The sequence below is a fragment of the Tuber melanosporum genome, assembly GCF_000151645.1.
Source record: "Tuber melanosporum whole genome shotgun sequence assembly, scaffold_2, strain Mel28".
Taxonomy (NCBI): domain Eukaryota; kingdom Fungi; phylum Ascomycota; class Pezizomycetes; order Pezizales; family Tuberaceae; genus Tuber; species Tuber melanosporum.
The window spans coordinates 13368-31387 of NW_003298863.1; the positions used below are offsets into that span (position 1 = coordinate 13368).

At 48.6% G+C, this 18020-nt stretch overlaps 3 protein-coding genes; 1 reads left to right on the forward strand and 2 right to left on the reverse strand.

Annotated features, from left to right (window-relative positions):
* Positions 1–5347: 5347 nt before the first annotated feature.
* GSTUM_00005469001 (uncharacterized protein) lies at positions 5348–7991 on the reverse strand. XM_002837640.2 has 6 exons: positions 7899–7991; positions 7480–7783; positions 7160–7414; positions 6691–7106; positions 5716–6642; positions 5348–5654 (listed from the first exon to the last, which is right to left on the reverse strand). Exons 2-6 carry the CDS (start codon positions 7711–7713, stop codon positions 5564–5566), a joined length of 1923 nt encoding a protein of 640 aa, XP_002837686.1. The 5' UTR covers positions 7714–7783; positions 7899–7991; the 3' UTR covers positions 5348–5563.
* Positions 7992–9390: 1399 nt separating this feature from the next.
* GSTUM_00005470001 (uncharacterized protein) lies at positions 9391–11885 on the reverse strand. XM_002837641.2 has 5 exons: positions 11148–11885; positions 11022–11078; positions 10725–10956; positions 10247–10674; positions 9391–10196 (listed from the first exon to the last, which is right to left on the reverse strand). Exons 1-5 carry the CDS (start codon positions 11274–11276, stop codon positions 9534–9536), a joined length of 1509 nt encoding a protein of 502 aa, XP_002837687.1. The 5' UTR covers positions 11277–11885; the 3' UTR covers positions 9391–9533.
* Positions 11886–13733: 1848 nt separating this feature from the next.
* GSTUM_00005471001 (uncharacterized protein) lies at positions 13734–17312 on the forward strand (the record flags this gene model as incomplete). XM_002837642.2 has 7 exons in its annotated part: positions 13734–14787; positions 14856–15025; positions 15140–15216; positions 15281–15582; positions 15633–15768; positions 15823–15950; positions 15998–17312. The coding sequence occupies exons 1-7, from the start codon at positions 14681–14683 to the stop codon at positions 17310–17312; spliced, it is 2235 nt and encodes a 744-aa protein (XP_002837688.1). The 5' UTR covers positions 13734–14680.
* Positions 17313–18020: the final 708 nt, after the last annotated feature.

Consider the following 18020-nt stretch of genomic DNA (forward strand, 5'->3'; position numbering starts at 1 on the left):
GGCTGGAATGTTGACACGACTTCTGGTAAAAAGGGAGGGGGACCAACATTGCCTTACAACCGAGATGAATGCACATCGCTTCATCTGGGCGACCCTTTCTTCGATACCCCCTATTGTATTTTCTGGATTCATCTTGGAGGGACTTTTCGACCGTATCTCAGTATTTTGCTCGATGCTCACATTTTAAGTACGAAATTCCCGAGCAACCCTCCCATTTTGATGCCGAGGTGGAAGTGATATCCTCTTTTGAGACACCACTAGCAAAGCAAACATCCCGTGAAGTAGAGAGGAGCGAGTGCAATGCCAAGCGTGACACCAGACTCCATATCAAATCCAGGAATCTATTATCATTGGCGGTCAGTGCCACGAAATTATTCCAGGCTCGTAGTTAGAGGTAGCTCTGAAATAGAGTCATGCATGCTCAAGTACTCTGTCAGCTAGAGAGCATAGGAATCACCTCCGTTAATTCCCGAAGTAGGCCAACCTTCATCGAAGCATCCCCAATGATTACTAACACTGTCTTAACAAGCCGGAGGCAAAATAGTCGTTCGATTTCACTAATCTATAAACTTGACGCCCTCTGTGCGGTAGGGTCTCGGAACAGCCTCAATACCGACATTGAGCAGAAAATAATACCTCCGAGAAGGCCCAACAAGGCAATATCAGAACCCCCCTCCATAAGAAAGAAAAAAAGCATCTGGGCCCATGCCCAAGCAATTGGCAAGACAATAGTATTCCCCGATAAAACTCTCCCTAATGACCAGACCAGGATGAGAGATGATAACGGTAGGCACAAGGTCAGTCTAACCAGCCAACGCGCTATGAAAGTGATCTTCAACTTCGCTTTTACCATGCAAGCCACCTTGGGTACCCGTAATTTCCATGCCTCTAACTTGTATATCGGTATTTTCAGTCATGTGCCCCATATGGCCCACTCCCCGGTTTGCTTCTTTAGTCATACCCACGCGACTGCAAACGTTCCCGGACAATTCCTGACCGCAGCCCTCGGCACGGTCTCCCTCTGACGGTGAGTAGCAACGGGGCGAGGTATTAGAACTAGTACAGAGCGAGCACTAAAGCAGTCATTAAATTAGTATTTTTCGTTGATCAAAAACACCTCAACCCCCGAACAGGACATATCCTATGGAACAATCCAAACTAGGAAACCCTTACGGTAGTATCTGGGCCCTTGACGGAGAAACTTGCGGGACCCAGTTCCATGGACTGAAGCTCTCCAGGAAGGTCTCCTGCCATTCCGCTCACTTTAACTGGCGCGCCCAAAGGTACATGATCAGGAGATCTAGTGCCGCAGCGGTAATGACGCTTTGCCGTCTTCACTAGTCTTGATTGGGGGTTCCTGCGTTCGCCTTGATCCAGCCAATTCTCATACGCCGCCTCTCCTTCATACGGGGCTGCCCCCAATCTAGGTGAGAACGGAAATCCAACGTTGGCTGGTGCTTCAGGTAAACTCCTGGGAAATCTAAAGGAAAACTGATTGTGGACCAGCGGTACCCGCTCCTCCCCACTAGGGGCTGCAGAACTCTCTCCCAACAAAGAGCGCGGTTGACGAACATCAACTAACGACAACTGAAGCTTAGGCTCTGTAGAAGAGACGGCGGATAGTTTCTCCCGATCGAAAGAGCTTGAGGTGCTGCTTAAACCTTTGTCATTCGGATACGGCAAACTGGCACCACAAAACCCATCTGGGATCGTTGCATTTTGATTCTCGGATCCCTCCGGCGCAGTAGAAATACCAATACCCATTTCATGGTCGACAGAATCTGGAATCTCCTCCAACGTGCCTTTGTTAGAAGAACCGAGCTCTTCGGTGTCTGAATAATCGTCGCACGAGGAGCACCACGGTCCCCATAAGGGCGAGAGCCCCCCAAGGCGGAACCCCAGTAGGGGAAGCTTGGGGCGAGACTCTTCGGAAATGCTTATTTCAGCCTTCACCCGAGCGTTCGAATCACCCGTATCAGGGGTTTCTAAACCATGTCACTCAGTCAGCACAAACCCCCTCTCCATATATCCCTCTTAGTGCACTACCATCAATCTCCTTCCAGTTGTGTTCCCCCTCTCTAAGCGCGGATTCCAGTCCATCCGTAATATGAACATCAGATTCATATCTTGGCAAGGCACCATCCAAAGTGGAACCCGCCGAGGAGTATATATCCATCATACCACCGCCAAAATCCATTCCATTGTCGGGCTAGCAAGCAGCGTAAGTTACCACTTCCTTCAATATTATCAATCACAAAATTATAACTTGCCTCCTGATCGGGTAGAGCCCCCCCAAAAATTTGGGACCCCTTTTCTTCCTTTCGCCCGGAGACAAAACCACTGATCCTGTTGAATTCCATGACTGAGTAGGTATGATAGTAGTTTTTTTCTTTTACCGCAAAAAGGGGGAGAGCTTTGGAGTTGTGAAGATAGGTATAGTAGGTAACTTAGCGATAAGGGGTTGGAGTTGAATGGAAGGAAGGGGTCGAGCATGAAGCGAGAGCCATGCAACTAGTATCCCACCGCACCGTATTGCTTACTCGTCACGTAAAACATAGCAACCCATCAGGCGAGCACACGCAATCCAGCATGATACCCTCTTGGGGAAGTTTGCGAAGTTCGCCGCTATTCTGCCTATCCCGAAATATTTGTCGACAAACTTATCATAACATATCACTCGTTTATTGTACCGGGAGATGTGTGGAAACCAGACACTGTCCATGGCTGCAACAAACGACATCACTTTAGCCACCAAACACCCCCGCAACTGCAAAAATTCCAAAGATATAAAAAGAGACACTGAGAGCTAAACTACTAGTACATTCCACCATCGAGCTAGCGCACCATAGCTCTGGATACAAGTCACACCCATTGAAGCATACCCCCTATGCCAAAGCAACCAACTCCCCTCAACTCTCCGGCACTTCCCGCCTCTCCCAGATTCCCTTCCGATGCTCACATTTGAACAGTGCCCAAATTTTCTTAGTTGGATTGAGGGCAGGTGAGTGCGGTGGTCGCTTCACCCTCTAAATCCCATTCCGGATACGACACCGCCCAGAACCGAAAACAAGCCTGCCCTTTCCGTCTTTTCATCCTGATCCAGCTCACTTGCGAAGTAGAATCAATGGTTTGTGACAACCATTCAGAACCCAGTCCACAAGTCAACAGAGATTAGTCCTCCAGAAAAAGTAGGCCGTAGAAAATCCACCCTGTGGGCAGACTCAAGCCCTGATTGACCTCGTACCTTTCGTCGTGTTCTAACACGCATCCAAAACTTTAGCTCGCTCTATGACCGGCCTTCAGTCATGACTTGCGCCAGGCAAGCAAACAAGGAGATTGGCTTGGCACAGATACCTAACAACAGTTTAAGGCCTGGGCTTCAAACCAGCCGCATGCACGATACCGTACCAGCCACCATAGTTCGAGAGCATAAATACAGGCTGCGCTCAGCCTCGGATATCATGCCCGTTCAGAACCGGCTTCTTTTCCCGGTCGCGGTGGAGGATCGAGTTCACAAGTCCCTAATCAGTATTTCTCGATATCCGGAGTAGCATCTCTCGAGGTATCTCTTTCGCTAGCAATTCCAAGATGAAGTTCGATCACTCGTGCTTTCTCATTGCTTGTGGCTGGCCATTCGTCGCTTGCCTGTCGTTTGATCTTGAGGTAAATATGGTGCGTGTTGGGAGTGGGGGGGGGGTCTTGTTACCAAACGACCTCTCTTGCTGTATCAGTTTTAGTAGTTTTCCGTGTGTGTACCACGCAGGACCAAAACTCACGACCACCAAGACCCACCCTTATTTGACAATTTCGATTCATCAGTTACGATAGCATCATAAGCATGGATGATCGGTTTGAATCCTAGATCCCAGGGGTATCACAGTGGGTGGATTCCCTGCACCACTACCAGACCACCTCCGATCTATCAGCGGGTCCTGCAAGTACCAAATTGTCGCGCACCGGTAATAGTAAATCCATGGATGATCCCTTAGACTAACGTATTTGTACGGGGAAGTGGATCGGGCGCAGAAGAGAATCACCTTGTATGTGGGTTTTGCTTAAATCCTCACTATAAATTTCCGCAAAGCCGAACCTCCGAAGCCCTGCACTTGCTGTATTTCGTCTTCCCACCCAGTGTCAGCCGTTAATTGATATTCTTTTATTTTGATGTTTTTTTTGTGCGTTTTAACTGATTCACTTCCCCATCCGATCCGCTTTCCGGCCCAATACGTTAAGGGGAACTCTATTGCACTGTACAGCTGGTGAAAATCTCTTAACAGCCTAGCGCTACCTTTCCATTACTGTAAAAACCGGGATTAATTCTTTAGTGGGGAAGAAGAAAAAGATAGCGAAAAGATCATCTTTTTCAGCCCTCAGCTAGGACAAATAAAAAGATAGAGACAAATTCAGCAGACCTTAATACCGTAGGAGAGGCAACCCTAATGTCCTAGCGGTTCTTATGTACTGTACTGTACATCTTGTATTAGCACTGGCGGTTACAGTGGAAATACCATACCGGGTATGATAATATAAATATTATCGGATAATCCCCTGGTCGTTCCAGTACGCCTTTCACTCCTTAGCTCTTGAAAACATTTCTCTCGCTTTGTGTTATCAGTCGTCAGAAATAACAGAGCACTTCCAGCGTAATTTACCTAGAGACAAAACAAACGTGCATGATGTCGGCTTAATTCGTTGCTATGCGAAATCCCATACAATTCGACTGCCTTGGCATGGATTTTGACCTTCGCTTCATATGTCAGACCACTAGATTTCATAGGCAATTCTGGTGGTCCGACATTTAATCATGTGAATCTTTGGGTTAAACTCTCTGTATAAACATTAATTACTAAATTTTCTAATTATTTGTTGCTAGATATGTACGCACTGAAAATTGGTCTTCTGTATAGAAAACCGGGGGGCACATTTCTTCTGCCACCAGGATTGTAAATGATAATTTGCTTCGTGAATGGGGATCTCGAGTGATTAATGGGGCTCTTGTTGCCACCCGACACTATTTTACCCGCAAAGCCAGATCACCGCTGCTCATACTAGCCAAAGGGTACTTATGAAAAAGGCAGGGGAATTCGACGGTATCAGCACCATGGGGATATAAGTCCTAGCATTATAAGCACAATATAACCCGGAGTTTTCCTACACAACGGACCGAAACGATCCAGCGATAATGCATCCAAGCTCTTGGTTTCTAGAGCCTTCCATTTCCTCCTGTGCAATAGCTCAATAACTCCGCAGGACCGCGCCGCTGAGCCCGTGGTAAAAGTTATTTCAATAAGGCACTTGCAGAAATAACCCAAACTCAATAGCCGACAAAACCGAGTGACAATCCATGCACCTCATAACTCACCAGAACTTTTTGATTAACTTAACACCATCGTTTCCAAATATCATACGATATCGGGATATTGTGATTCGTCTAGTCAAATAATCACGACCTACGCTAAGAACCACAACCGCCGCTTGCGCAAGAAAAAAATTGAGACAAAGAAAGTGATGGAGAGAAGGACGGAAAATAAAAAAGGAAACGATCCTTTGGCCCTATTTTTGATCAATTCAAAGTCTCATAAGTGGCCATCAAGCTCCCCAGGAACGTGACAATCAACCTAGACCTGACCGCGACGATGTCTTCGGGTACCAACCTGTGCGCCATTTATTAGCCGTCACCGCCAAGAGGAAGGGGGGATATTGCGGGGAGCAAACCAAATAGTAGCTCCCATCTTCCTCGCGATTGAGATGCTCAATTTCGCGTTCAGATAGGCCTCTTCATCAGTTCTACCACTTGTAACGAGCGAGTAGTCGACGTAGTTACTCTTCATGCCGTTAAGTACGTCCAAAAGAAACACTCCACTCCCCAAACTAGGATCCTTGAAGCTTCTGATTCCCTGCGCCTTCCCACCACTCCTGGCCATATCGTTGGCCCATTTGAGCATGTAAGAATCCGATATTTCTGATACACCAACCCTCTGCGCGAGGGATTGCAAGGTGCGTGTAATGTCGCGACGCATCAACTGCCAGGTGATGGCAAGCGTAAGAGTGCGCTGGCCATCGGTGATGTCTGCACCCTGGATACCGACCAGAGAAAATCGATTTTGCTTCCCGAGTTCGACAGCATAGTTTGTGTTTTCTACGGCCTTGAAGCGCATGAGCTCCCCTCCATGAGAGGGTGCCTTGTTGACATGGCGCCAGTTTACCGAGCCCGGGATGACTTTATCATATGCTTGTAGAAGAACAGTTCCATCACGGAGATCATCAAAGAGAGAGTTAACCGCCGGTTGGACGTCGAGGGAATTGAGCCAAAGAGTGAAAACACGTGCTTCTCGCTCTCCTTCAGCATCAAAATCTTCAACTTGAAGTTTCTCTTCCTCAGTGATCGGATCAAGGCCAGGATGGGTATTGAAGAGATGAGCAACAAATGCCAAGTTAAGCTTGGGATTCCCGGCAACCAATGATTTTGGTGTCAAGAACTTCCGGCATCCAAGTTTGTCGGCATTAACAAGCACCTGCTCGGCACGTTGCATAAGATCGCGTGTCTGCAGAGGCGCACGAGAGCACTGATCCGGGGCAAGCTGGTTGAGCAAAACAGTGTAGTTCTCGCCATCGGAGACATCCTTGCTAAAATTTGCAACTCTAAAAACGATCAGCTAAGCAAACCCATTGTACACAAGGAAAACATACCGTCTGTGCCAGTTCGCGGCCTTAAGGTGAAAGTTGAACCATCTCAACAGAATTTGTTCTGGGGGCAATCTCAAAAACTGTTCCAGAGTCTCATCATCTTCCAACAATCTATAGAGCTCCGGGTGCAACTTGATATCAATCTTTCCCAAAAGTCCTCTCCGAATGACCTGCCAGATCAACCCCAAAATCAAATGTTCCCTAACTTCGATAATATCACCCGACCCAATGTTGACAACCGAACACCCAATAGCCTTAGCGGAGTTAATAACAATGTTATTATTCTCCGTCATCTGAAACTGATTGAGCTTCTTGCTACGGGCATTCGGGCGATTCAAAACACGTTCATCGATAGTATCCGGTACCGAGTCGTTGATAAGCTTCGCAAGAACCAAACCGTCCTTGCATTCATCAAACATCTGGTTCGCGTCAGCACCAATCCAATTGCCATCCTGAAAATGTAGCAACAAACCTGAAAGGTGTCGGTAGGAAACGGCAGACGATCCCCAATATCCGTATCCCCAAGCAACACGGCATTGATATGTCTCGTAAACTCGGTCCTCTCATCCTCATTGATGGTGTGCGTCGTCGCACCCGTCGCACCCCCCATCTTAATCTGCCCACCACCACTCCCACCTCCGCGTCCTATAGAGCCAGCCCTAGCATGCGAGACCACGGGAGCACGACTCGACTTTGCTCCATCCGTCATTCTCAATTTTGAGATAAGCTACCAAGCAAACAATCCGTCAGCCCCATCCCAACACAAAATTCTCATCGTGAATAGTGACAAACATCAACAAAATCGTCCAATTCGACCCTCCTCGAGCTATCCAGCTCAACCTGCTTCAAAGTTGCGCGGACCTCATCGTACGGCTTCCTCTCAAGGTCCTGAGCAGTCTTGATGGCGGTGGCTTCATCCAAGTACCCCTTCTCGTCCTGGTCCGAGCGCAAAAAAGTGTCCTGCAGGGCCATGATGCCCTCTTGACCGAGCCCGGGGTACTTCCTAGCGAGCTTGAATACGTTCATCGCTCCTTTGTTTCCTTTGCGGTTGTTGGGTTGGAACGCAGATGCGGGGACGAGATCGAAGGCGGGGTAGCTAGAGACACGGAAAAGTGGAAGGCAAGTTAGAGAGGGGAAAAGAACAAAGAAAGAAGAAAAGCCAGGGAATGGGTATTAAATAGAGGATGTGTAGAAGAGGGTGAAAAACTAACAATTTTCACTCGGTTCAGAAATAATGAAAAGGCTTGCGTGTTCTGTTTGTGTTAAGCTTGTGCGGAGATGGCAAGGTTAACGCTAACGTTAACATTAGATGGATATGATAGCCTAGATGAGTGGATGCATGGCGGGGCAGTTTCCCCGTTCCTCGAACTTGGAACGGGCTGGGCAGTGCACGCTGGTGACGTTTTCTTGGTCCCTAGCAACAAATATCGCCCTGACTGCGAGAAGGAAGAAATCTCCCGCTGCTTGCGCTCCCACCAGCAATAGATTCAGTGAAACCACACCTCCAGGCTGAAGCCCCCACTCGCCTGAAAGGCACCAGTACCATCCTACAACAGCTGCGAAACTCGCGGCCAATCCCCCCCCATTGGATGACGACGGTTCCAGGCTTGGCCCACGGTCCTGTATTTGTGGCGCTGACGTGGGGCGGTTGGTGGGGTTCAACAGCAATGATTCACTCCAGCTCCTGTAGCCTGTGGCTCTGCCAAGAACCCTAAAAACAACAGTACTTGTATGACGAGAGTGCTCTCTTGGAAAATCGGCCGAGGTCTCCATATTCACTAAACTAATTGCTATGCACACAATTAGACGATCATATCGTTATGATTCAGGAACCGAACCCGGGCCCAATGAGAGGCCATGTTCTATCGTAGACTACAATTAGTCCTTAATACTCGAGTAGAGGAATTTCGGAGCAAGCAAGTCAACTCGCTTAATTCCAGCTTGTCGCAGCACCAAGGGGTCACAGGTTAGGATTCGCGTCCCCACTTACGTATCGTAAGGAGATCGCGATCAGATTATCGTCACAGTACTGTACGAGTACAGTACATGCACAGGTGCTTAGCAGGTCAAAGGTTACTAGGGCTCATATCACATCTAAGAGATATCATACCATACCGTAGCCAGCGATAATAATTCTGTTAGCTAAGCGAAGAGATACCAACTCTTATGACGGGAGTAGCCAGACTAGATCAGAGATCCACCTCTTTTTGCATGGGCCTCTAGCATGCTTGACTAGCTGGCAAACTTTTATCCACAATAAATAGAGATGCCACAACAATAGCGACCCCAATCTCTTGATTGCGAAATCCCCCTATCAACATAGCACTTGTACGGCCCAGGAGCCTACTGCAAGCACTCGCATTGAATCCGAGATTGTGAAACAAACCGCCGAAACACCCACGAACTCCAAATGCCGGGAAAAAACCAACAAACTCCATGAGTCTACGGTATCATAGAGGATCAGCACCCGTCTTGCGCCACTGTCACCGCCACACCTGTCACCGTCATACCGCCGTACCGTACTTGTTCCAGGAACCACATACCCGTCGAGATTCAAGGCTCATTCCCGGATTCCCACATGCGCGTCTGAAATCTATGATAAAAGCCTAGAATAGCGGCTACGCGGCAACCCCCGTGATACAAAATCTTGACCCTTAATCCGTAGCCTGCTTGTGACCGGCAACCGACCAAGAGTTTTGGTAGCAAGGATCATAAATTTATTGAATATTGGCAGCGGAAAAACCCCACAAACCCCAAACCAATGAAATTGAGAAAGGCCGGAAGGCAAGAGATATATACACAGCCCATCGAAAAAAAGGGCAAATAAGTGAGAAAAGAAGTTGAAATCAATTGCTCCACGGCAGCGGGAAATCGCCGGCCCATTCTGCCACTTCCTTCTTCAGTTGGACGAGTTCGGGGACAGCCTCTCCATTGTCGAGCTTGCCAAAGTAGTCTTTGAGTTTCTTACCTCCAACGGTAGCGTTAAAGTCCTTGGAAATCTTTACAGCTCTATCGACGATTCCCGCAACCTTCTCAAAGTCGGGCTCGGAGAAGCCGCGGGTGGTCATTGCAGGAGAACCTAATCTAAGCCCGCCGGGTCTGAGGGCAGAGACATCGCCGGGCACAGTGTTCTTGTTGGCAGCAACATTGACAAGTTCCAAAACCCTCTCAACTCTAGCTCCGTCGATGCCCTTTGGTTTCAAGTCAACTAAGACAAGATGGTTGTCGGTGCCTCCAGAAACGATCTCATAGCCAAGAGCAGAGAGCTTGTCGGAAAGTGCCTTGGCGTTCTTAAGCACCTGCTGTTGGTACTCCTTGAACTCTTGGGTTTTGGCCTGCTTCAACGCAACAGCAAGGGCAGTGATAGTATGGTTGTGAGGACCACCCTGATGCCCAGGGAAAACAGAGGCGTTGATGGGATTCTCGAGATCATACAGGATATCCTCGCCCTTCTTATTAGTCTTACGGACACCCTTGCGGAAGAAGATCATGGCGCCACGGGGTCCTCTCTGTGACATGTTAGCCTCCATACCAACATTGGCCGACAAGAGTAACCCACCAATGACTTGTGAGTAGTTGTAGTAACGATATCACTATGGGCAAAAGGGCTTTCGGTAACACCAGCTGCAACAAGACCAGAGATATGCGCCATGTCACTCAGTAAATAAGCATCATATTTCTCGGTAATTTGCTTCATGCGCGCATAGTCAATGATCCTGGAATAAGCGCTAGCACCAGCAATGATGATCTTTGGTCGGTAGAGCTCTGCGAGCTTCTCCATGTTGTCATAGTCAATCAAGCCAGTGTTTGGGTCGAGGCGGTAAGGCAAAGTTTCAAAGTACTCAGAAATCTTAGAGATCTTCTTCCCAGGAACCTGGTATCCATGAGACAAATGGCCGCCGTGGGGGAGGTCCAATCCCATTATCCTGTCGTGGGGACGGATGATGGCCGAGTAAGCGTACAAGTTGGCTGGGGCTCCAGAAAGTGCTGCCATCTGTTAGTGAAACCCCTAGACTGGATGAGTAATTAGTTCAAACATTGAACATTCACTCCCCACTCCTCCGGGTTAAGGTCGAACGCAGCCAAAGCTCGCTTCTGACACAAAGTCTCCGCCGCATCGATCCACTCATTGCCTCCGTAATATCGGGCTCCTGGGTAGCCTTCAGAATACTTGTTCTGCATGGGTGAACCCAACGCATCGAGAACGGATTGCGAAGTGAAATTCTCTGAAGGGATAAGGTTCACAAAATCCCTTTGTCTGTTTTTCTCCTGTAGCACGATTCCGTATTTAGCCAGCTGACGGCGGGCCGGAGGGTAGGTTGTGGATGACTCACGTGCACGAGAATTTTGGAGATTTCCGGGTCTGCCTCCGCCAAACTTGTTCTCAAGAGCTACGAACATAATCAGTTTAAATCCTGCTTGATAAATCCATGTCATAGAAGGAGCCAAGAGAGGCCTACTTTATCATGAGAAGCAGGAAGAATGCCGGCTGGGCGAGCAATTGAGGTAGAAAAGCCGGAGGCGCTCTTGGTGGCTTCTCCAACCAGGCGACGGGAGACTTGCCGCCTTAAGATTGAACGGGCAAGCATTTTAATTGATCCGAGCGAGAGGGCAAGAAGGGTTCAGTGCAAGCAGCGAAGTGAAGTTGGGAGGAAAGAGAGTATTCCCCTTATAACCAACAGGAAGCTAGTTGTGAGAGAGAAGGTCTAGAAGGAGAGGAGAGAAGGATTTGCGGGACCCGGCTATGGGAGCGCACTAGGAACGATCCACAGGCAACGGGTACAGAATTGCCAAACGCTTTCCGCGGTATAAGAAGCAAACTGTGCCAACTCCCTCTCCGACGTTTCCCCGTTAACAATCCGCCGTCATCCATCCTGCCGGTACCGGTATTATACTTGCGGTCACCGGTGTGCTCTCGAACGCTCAACCCGTAACAAGCAGTAGGCACTGTGCGGCGGTGGGGTTCGGCTAATAAAAGCCACAGCGAAAAAGAAAAAAAGAAGAAAAAAAAGGTCTTGGCGAAAAGCTGAGAGAACCGGAATAAAAGGGACCGAGACCCCACCACACGGTGCCTTCTCCCCCTTTCCCTCCTTCCCCACCAAACTAAAAACCTGTGATGAATGCCTTTCGGATGACAATTGCAGCTCTCGCGGAGCTTGGGTTCTGCGGGCGATGTTGATGTGTCTCTGGGTTTCTTCGCACTACCGTTAAGGGACAACTTGAGAGCATCTGAGCTTTTTCGGTTTGGTCGTATTCTATTTGTACGGTTGTGATTTAGGGGCAGGTGAAATACCCGATGGCGGTGGCAATTGGCCATCGGTATTGATCAACCATCAACCATCGGGTAAATTTAGTCACTTTCTTGTTGAAACACCACCAACACATCATACTTGCACCAGCCTTCCTATCCAGCATACCAGACACGTATTGTACTCGCGAAATATCCGCCCGATGCCTTTAACATAGGGCCTATAGAGAATACAATATTGTCCAATAGAGCGCTCTGAATGGCGAGTCCTATGTAAGTATTGTGGACCAAAACCAAGGGAAGGGATCCTGTACTCAAGTACCGCAGAAATGTAGACTACTACCGTAGGTACCGGTATATGGTACTGGTACTCGAGCACACAGTATCGCTCGTCACACGTGAGGACCGAGTGCCAGTACCGGTACGGCAGTGCTAAGACGGACCAGCCGCTTACGGTATGACACCGGCAGAAATCTTGGATAAATAAGCTCCCTGCCATGCGTTGCGTTGGTGCAACCCACCCTGCCAGGCTGCTAGGGAGCTGCATTGTCCAATGCGCGCCCACGATGAGTTTGCCCCTTGCGTGGTCTGCGGGCTGTGTTCCAGTATCATCATAGTCGAGGAGTGGAGGATCGGGTCGTCTCGTACTCGAGTACCGAGTGGGATGAAGGGGTAGGATAATCTGGTACAAGTACTTGTAGAGTGGCTCTTAAAGGCTGGTTTGAAGGGATGCGATGGTAGAAGTGCCGTACGAGTACTCGTACAATACTTGTACAGTACTCGTACTCCAAGTTTTGTGTACCGGCTCTTGGGCTTGATCTCCCAAATATTTTCCTTCAATGGCGGTCCACCGTCGGGATGATAAGAAGTGCGCTTCCCTGTTTTTATTTGGAGGTGGTGGTTCGCGGTGGGACGTTCGCCGTGATTGAGAATCCGGAAGTAGTCGTGGATAGTCTATCGTGCAACAATACCGGTATCATCTAAATGGATCTCTGCCTCTCTCGAGTAACTCAGACTAAGCTAAATGCCTCTCGTCAAACTCATCGCTACCACCACATAACTTTGCTGCTGATAGTACGAATCGTACTTCTTCCGAGGAGCGGTATGAGAATTGCCTTCTGATCAAGCACAAGTGTCGCGCTTATTGTGGGCCAATGCAGATCCGTCAAGTTCGAACTCTGGTTCTCCCCCCACCGCAATCCCTGTGGATCTATATACGGATCCGGCCATAATAGGAAGATCATGCATTCACCGCGTTTTTATCACGGCGAGGGACCTCTGTAGCCAGAACGGGGGGACAGTTCGTGCTGACGTAGTAATATCATGTTATTCTGCCAGGCATGGATTCAATGCAGGTTAATCCTATGGCGAATAGCGATCAGCCTTCTCTGCCAGGGGAATTACCGGTAGCTGTACTTAACATGTCCCAGGCATCCCATTCTCTTACTGAAAGCTACTCCAGTAGATCTGCCTTTAAACCCTAATATCTCCACAAAAACTCGAGGTGTTTTTATAGTATCAATGTGTAGATAATCACCTGCTCTATCAGCTAGAAGAGCCATAATTCTCTTTGGGGGTGGTTGTTGCAAATCCTTTGCGGATTGAGATTGGGTAATATTTTCTTGGCGAGGTATTGCGGCCAGCGGCTAAGACGTTCCACATCATGTTCCACCGGTTGGGTGGTTGCCGTGGAGAACAACGAGCAGGGGCCAACCACGCCGTCAAAACTCAGGTGGCGGTAGATCTGCTCCTACCACTTGGCCCTTTTCTTGTTTTTCTCAATCATCCTTTGTTTTATGCTTGCTTGCTTTTACTTTCGTCTTACCCTTTTTCTTCTTTTCTTTTCCCACTAGATCTTGCTATGATGAGATGATTTTTGTGTGTATGATACGACACTTGTCTCTACTTTTTTGTTTCCTGGGGGTATCATAACCGGAGGAAAAAGGGTTCGCGGGTAACGACACGCTATTGGTTTGGTTCCGTTTTTGTTCAAACTTTGAAGCGATCGAGCGAGCCCATTCCCTCTTTCCATTCATATTTTTTATTTTAAAGTGTTAGCTTCCATTCTGTGCTGTGTTGTGCTTACGCTGCAGCAAAGCAGCACACAGTAGTCTTGAGATTAGGTTTGCAGCTATCATTGCCTCACCGAATTTCTTACATTGCTCGAGTACGGTGCTCGAGTACTCGTACACTGCTGCACCGTAACGAGCGGACGGACAGACGGACCAGTACAAACTTTTGGTGGCTGCTGCCAATCCGTTACCTTACAAACTTCTTTCTCATCTCACGCTAACGCTCACAACCCATACTCGAGTAGTCAGTTAGTCTACTTGCCTTGCGTCTTGTCTTGCTTGGGCTTGGACAGACGAACGGACCGACAGCGAGAAAAACTCAGCTCGCGCCCACCCGCCCATAAAAAAGGAAAGAAAGAAAAAAAGGACCTTTTTTCCCCGGGAAAATTCCTAAACGGCATTTTTGTTCTTCGCTCATTACATCCTTGTTTGCTGAAAGGGAAGTAGGGAGGGATTTCCATAACGGAAGATACAGACTACCGGGTATTCACCGAGCAGAGGAGACGATAACAAGTTGCGGACGCGAAACGGACGAACCGACCAACGAACCGGGTGGAGACGTGGAGAAAGACAAACAACGCTGGCGAGGACAAGGAGACGGGATAACTGAGAAAAGTTGGGGTAGTAAGATTGGGGATAGATACCCTAGGAGAAGGAGGAGAGGAGAGGTATCATGAGTTCAGCGATAGCTTCGGCAACGGCGAGTGCGCTCGCGAGTGCTACTTCAAAGGCAGCGAGCGGGGGACATGGTCTCGGTGGCGCCGGAGGTCGGCCCCCAGTGTAATTTTCCCCTTCTCTCCCCTTTTTGTTGCTACTCGGTTCCCTCACTAATTGAGGGGAAAAAACAGATACAAAGCCATTGGTGTTGCTCTCGCTGTTTCCTCGGGAGTGTTTATCGGCGTTTCGTTCGTGCTCAAAAAGAAAGGCTTACTAGCGGCGAATCTAAAGGACGGGAAGGAGGCTGGTGAGGGTTACGGATATTTAAAGAATGCCTGGTGGTGGTCGGGGATGATATTGAGTTTGTTTTTGCCCTTCTTTTTTTCCCTTCCCTTCCCTCTCTCTGCTTGAAGGGGAGGGGAGGAGGTTTAGGGGAGGCGGGACTGTCGGGCTGATCGGTGCTTTTTTGGGATAGTGATTTTGGGGGAGATTTGCAATTTTTGCGCATATGCTTTCGTCGAGGCTATTCTAGTTACACCGCTTGGTGCTCTGGTAGGTTTACCCCCTTGCTGAGTGGATTTATTATGGGCTAGAAACTAATTGTGGTTGGGAATAGTCTGTTGTAATTACTGCCATCCTGTCTTCCATATTCCTCGGTGAACGGTTGTCCTTTGTCGGAAAGATCGGGTGCTTTATGTGCATAATCGGGTCTATAGTTATTGTCATCAATGCCCCGGAACAATCCTCTGTCAACTCTATTCAGGATATGAAACATTTTATTATATCGCCCGGTTTCTTATCCTATGCAGGGGTTGTCATACTCGGGTGTATTGGAGTGGTGGTGTGGGTTGCGCCAAAGTATGGGAATAAGAGTATGATGGTCTATATCAGTATTTGTAGTTTGATCGGGGGATTGAGGTTTGTTCGCCGGTTGTGTGGAATTGCAACATGGTCGCTGATGGGACTAGTGTAGTTGCTACCCAAGGTCTTGGTGCTGCGGTCGTTAAACAGGCTTCTGGAACCCCACAGTTTAATCAGTGGTTTCTCTACGTACTTCTGGTCTTCGTGGTTGTAACATTGTTGGTTGAGATCGTCTACCTGAACGTATGGATATCCCTGAAATTTTCGTATGCCAGGGTGGTAGCTAATTATTTGCAGAAAGCTTTGAACATTTTCAACGCAGCACTGGTGACGCCAACGTATTATGTGTGTTTCACAAGTTCTACCATCGTGACCAGTGCCATCTTATTTAGAGGGTTTAAGGGAACTCCCAGTTCTATCACAACGTATGTTGCCCCCAAAGTTTTCTTTTTCTCGGTGCTAATTTTCTTAGTGTTGTGATGGGCTTCTTGCAGATTTGTTCAGGCGTAGTGCTGCTGCAGCTATCAAAGAGTGCTAAAGATGTTCCAGACACAGAAATATTTCGTGGGGACCTTGACCAGGTGCGCACTGTTGCTGAGCAATCTGAACCGGAAAGCGAGCCCAAAGCAGATGCCATTCGTGGAACAGCAGCAATTATTCGTCGTATATCCATTGCCAGACAGAAGGCTGAGGTTGAAGAAGCTAGACGGATTAGGGAAGAGAAGATCAATGAAATGCTTCACGGGCCGAATCAGAACGTGGAATGGGATGGTGTTAGGAGGAGAGTTACTTTTAGTGCCCATGGAGCGCCTCGGCGGAGAAATACCATGTCAGGATCACATCCCCCACTTGGGATGTCTCGTATGCCGGACCTAGAGGAAGGCGTGGAATCATCAACCCCGGCGGCAGACGTGGGCCCTGGACGCCGGAGAAGCATGAGTGTCGATGAGGCAATGAGAGCGCAAGTCTATGGTATTCAACCTAACGAACCGGATCAACAGCCCGCTAGTATTGTGGAACGAGTCAAGAGCCTATTTATTCCTAGACAGCGCAGTTCCCCTAGTCTTCGTAGCGAAGCAGGCATCGCAACACCCCACCGGGATTTCCGCGATTCTAGCGCCCCCCCGCTAGCTCCGAGCCACACAAGCTCTGAACATCCGCCGCCCTTGCCAATGGTAGACATGTCTGCACCGCCCGGGACCCCACATCTAGCCGTAACCCCCCCTGTATACGAGCACTCCACGAGTACACGCGACTTCGCGCCTGGACAATCCTCCTCCAGCCACCGGAGAACAACAAGTAGAGGAAGCGAATACACTGCTCTCGCGCCACAAACATCCCCCCCAACTCCACCTCCTGCTCCATCGACCCCCGACCTTCGACCCTCCAGCGGTTCTTCTGGTGCCCGTCGACAATTCTCCTTCCAGAGTATGTTTGGTCGACACGGACACACCCACTCACGCTCGAACTCCTCTACAGTACACGTGGAAGAACCAGTCTCATATTCCGCCCCACATTCACAACTTCACCTCCCGAGATTAGGTCTGGGCTCCCGCGGAAGTTCTGCCCCCGGCGCAATTAAGACTGAAGAAGAAATGGTTGGGCTTGTCAAGGGCGATAGCCGGAACAATGCGCTGCCACCATACGATAGCGACGAGGAGAAGGGAAAGGCGCCTACTGCTAGCGTGCGATATGTCGAAAGCGATCCGGAGGAGGAGCAGGAGACAGAGCGGGAGGAGAGTTTGTTGAAGAAGTGGGAGGCTGGAGGCGGGCCGGGACGGTCATGAGTCATTTATTTTGGTTTATTTTGCCTTTTAATCGTTTTTTATTTTTCTTTTATTTTTTATTTTCTCTGATTTTCTTTAAAGGAATTGGATTGCCAGAATTAAGTCGAATGGAGGGAAGGGTGGGTGGAGCGGAATCTCTGTACATGTATTTAATCTGGTAGAGTATATAAAATGATACTGGCAAGTCGCTCTGTTGCATGATGGATCACTTGATCTGGGCCGTGATTGGGTTATCGAAATTCACAATATTATTTCAGAATCAATTTGTCCATACAATGATGGTGGGTATTGTGGAGTGTAACCTGTATCACTGGTGTTTGAAGTAGTTATACTGGTCTGCAGTGTTAATTTCTTAAGAACATGTTTCTCGGGTGTCTGTCCAGTATCCGAGTTCTTAATCACACTAGGAGTACCAAAAGCATTATCCCACCAACAAGATATCCCAAGCTGATAATTAAAAATCGGGTTCAGCTCAAATCACCTTTCTAGGGATTGCCTAGAAACCCCAGAAGCCCCCCGGAATCTCCAAAGCTTGCCAGAGAAAAGCGGAAACCGATGCAACTGGTCTGGGTGTCTAACCTCTACTTGAGTACGGGTACAGTACAACTCGGCCCTTTCTTTTCCACAACGTTTATTTTTATCGGTCAACATAACCCCTAATTTGCCACTGCAAGTTTTTTGCCATTTTTTTTTGTCCCTGCTCGGGTA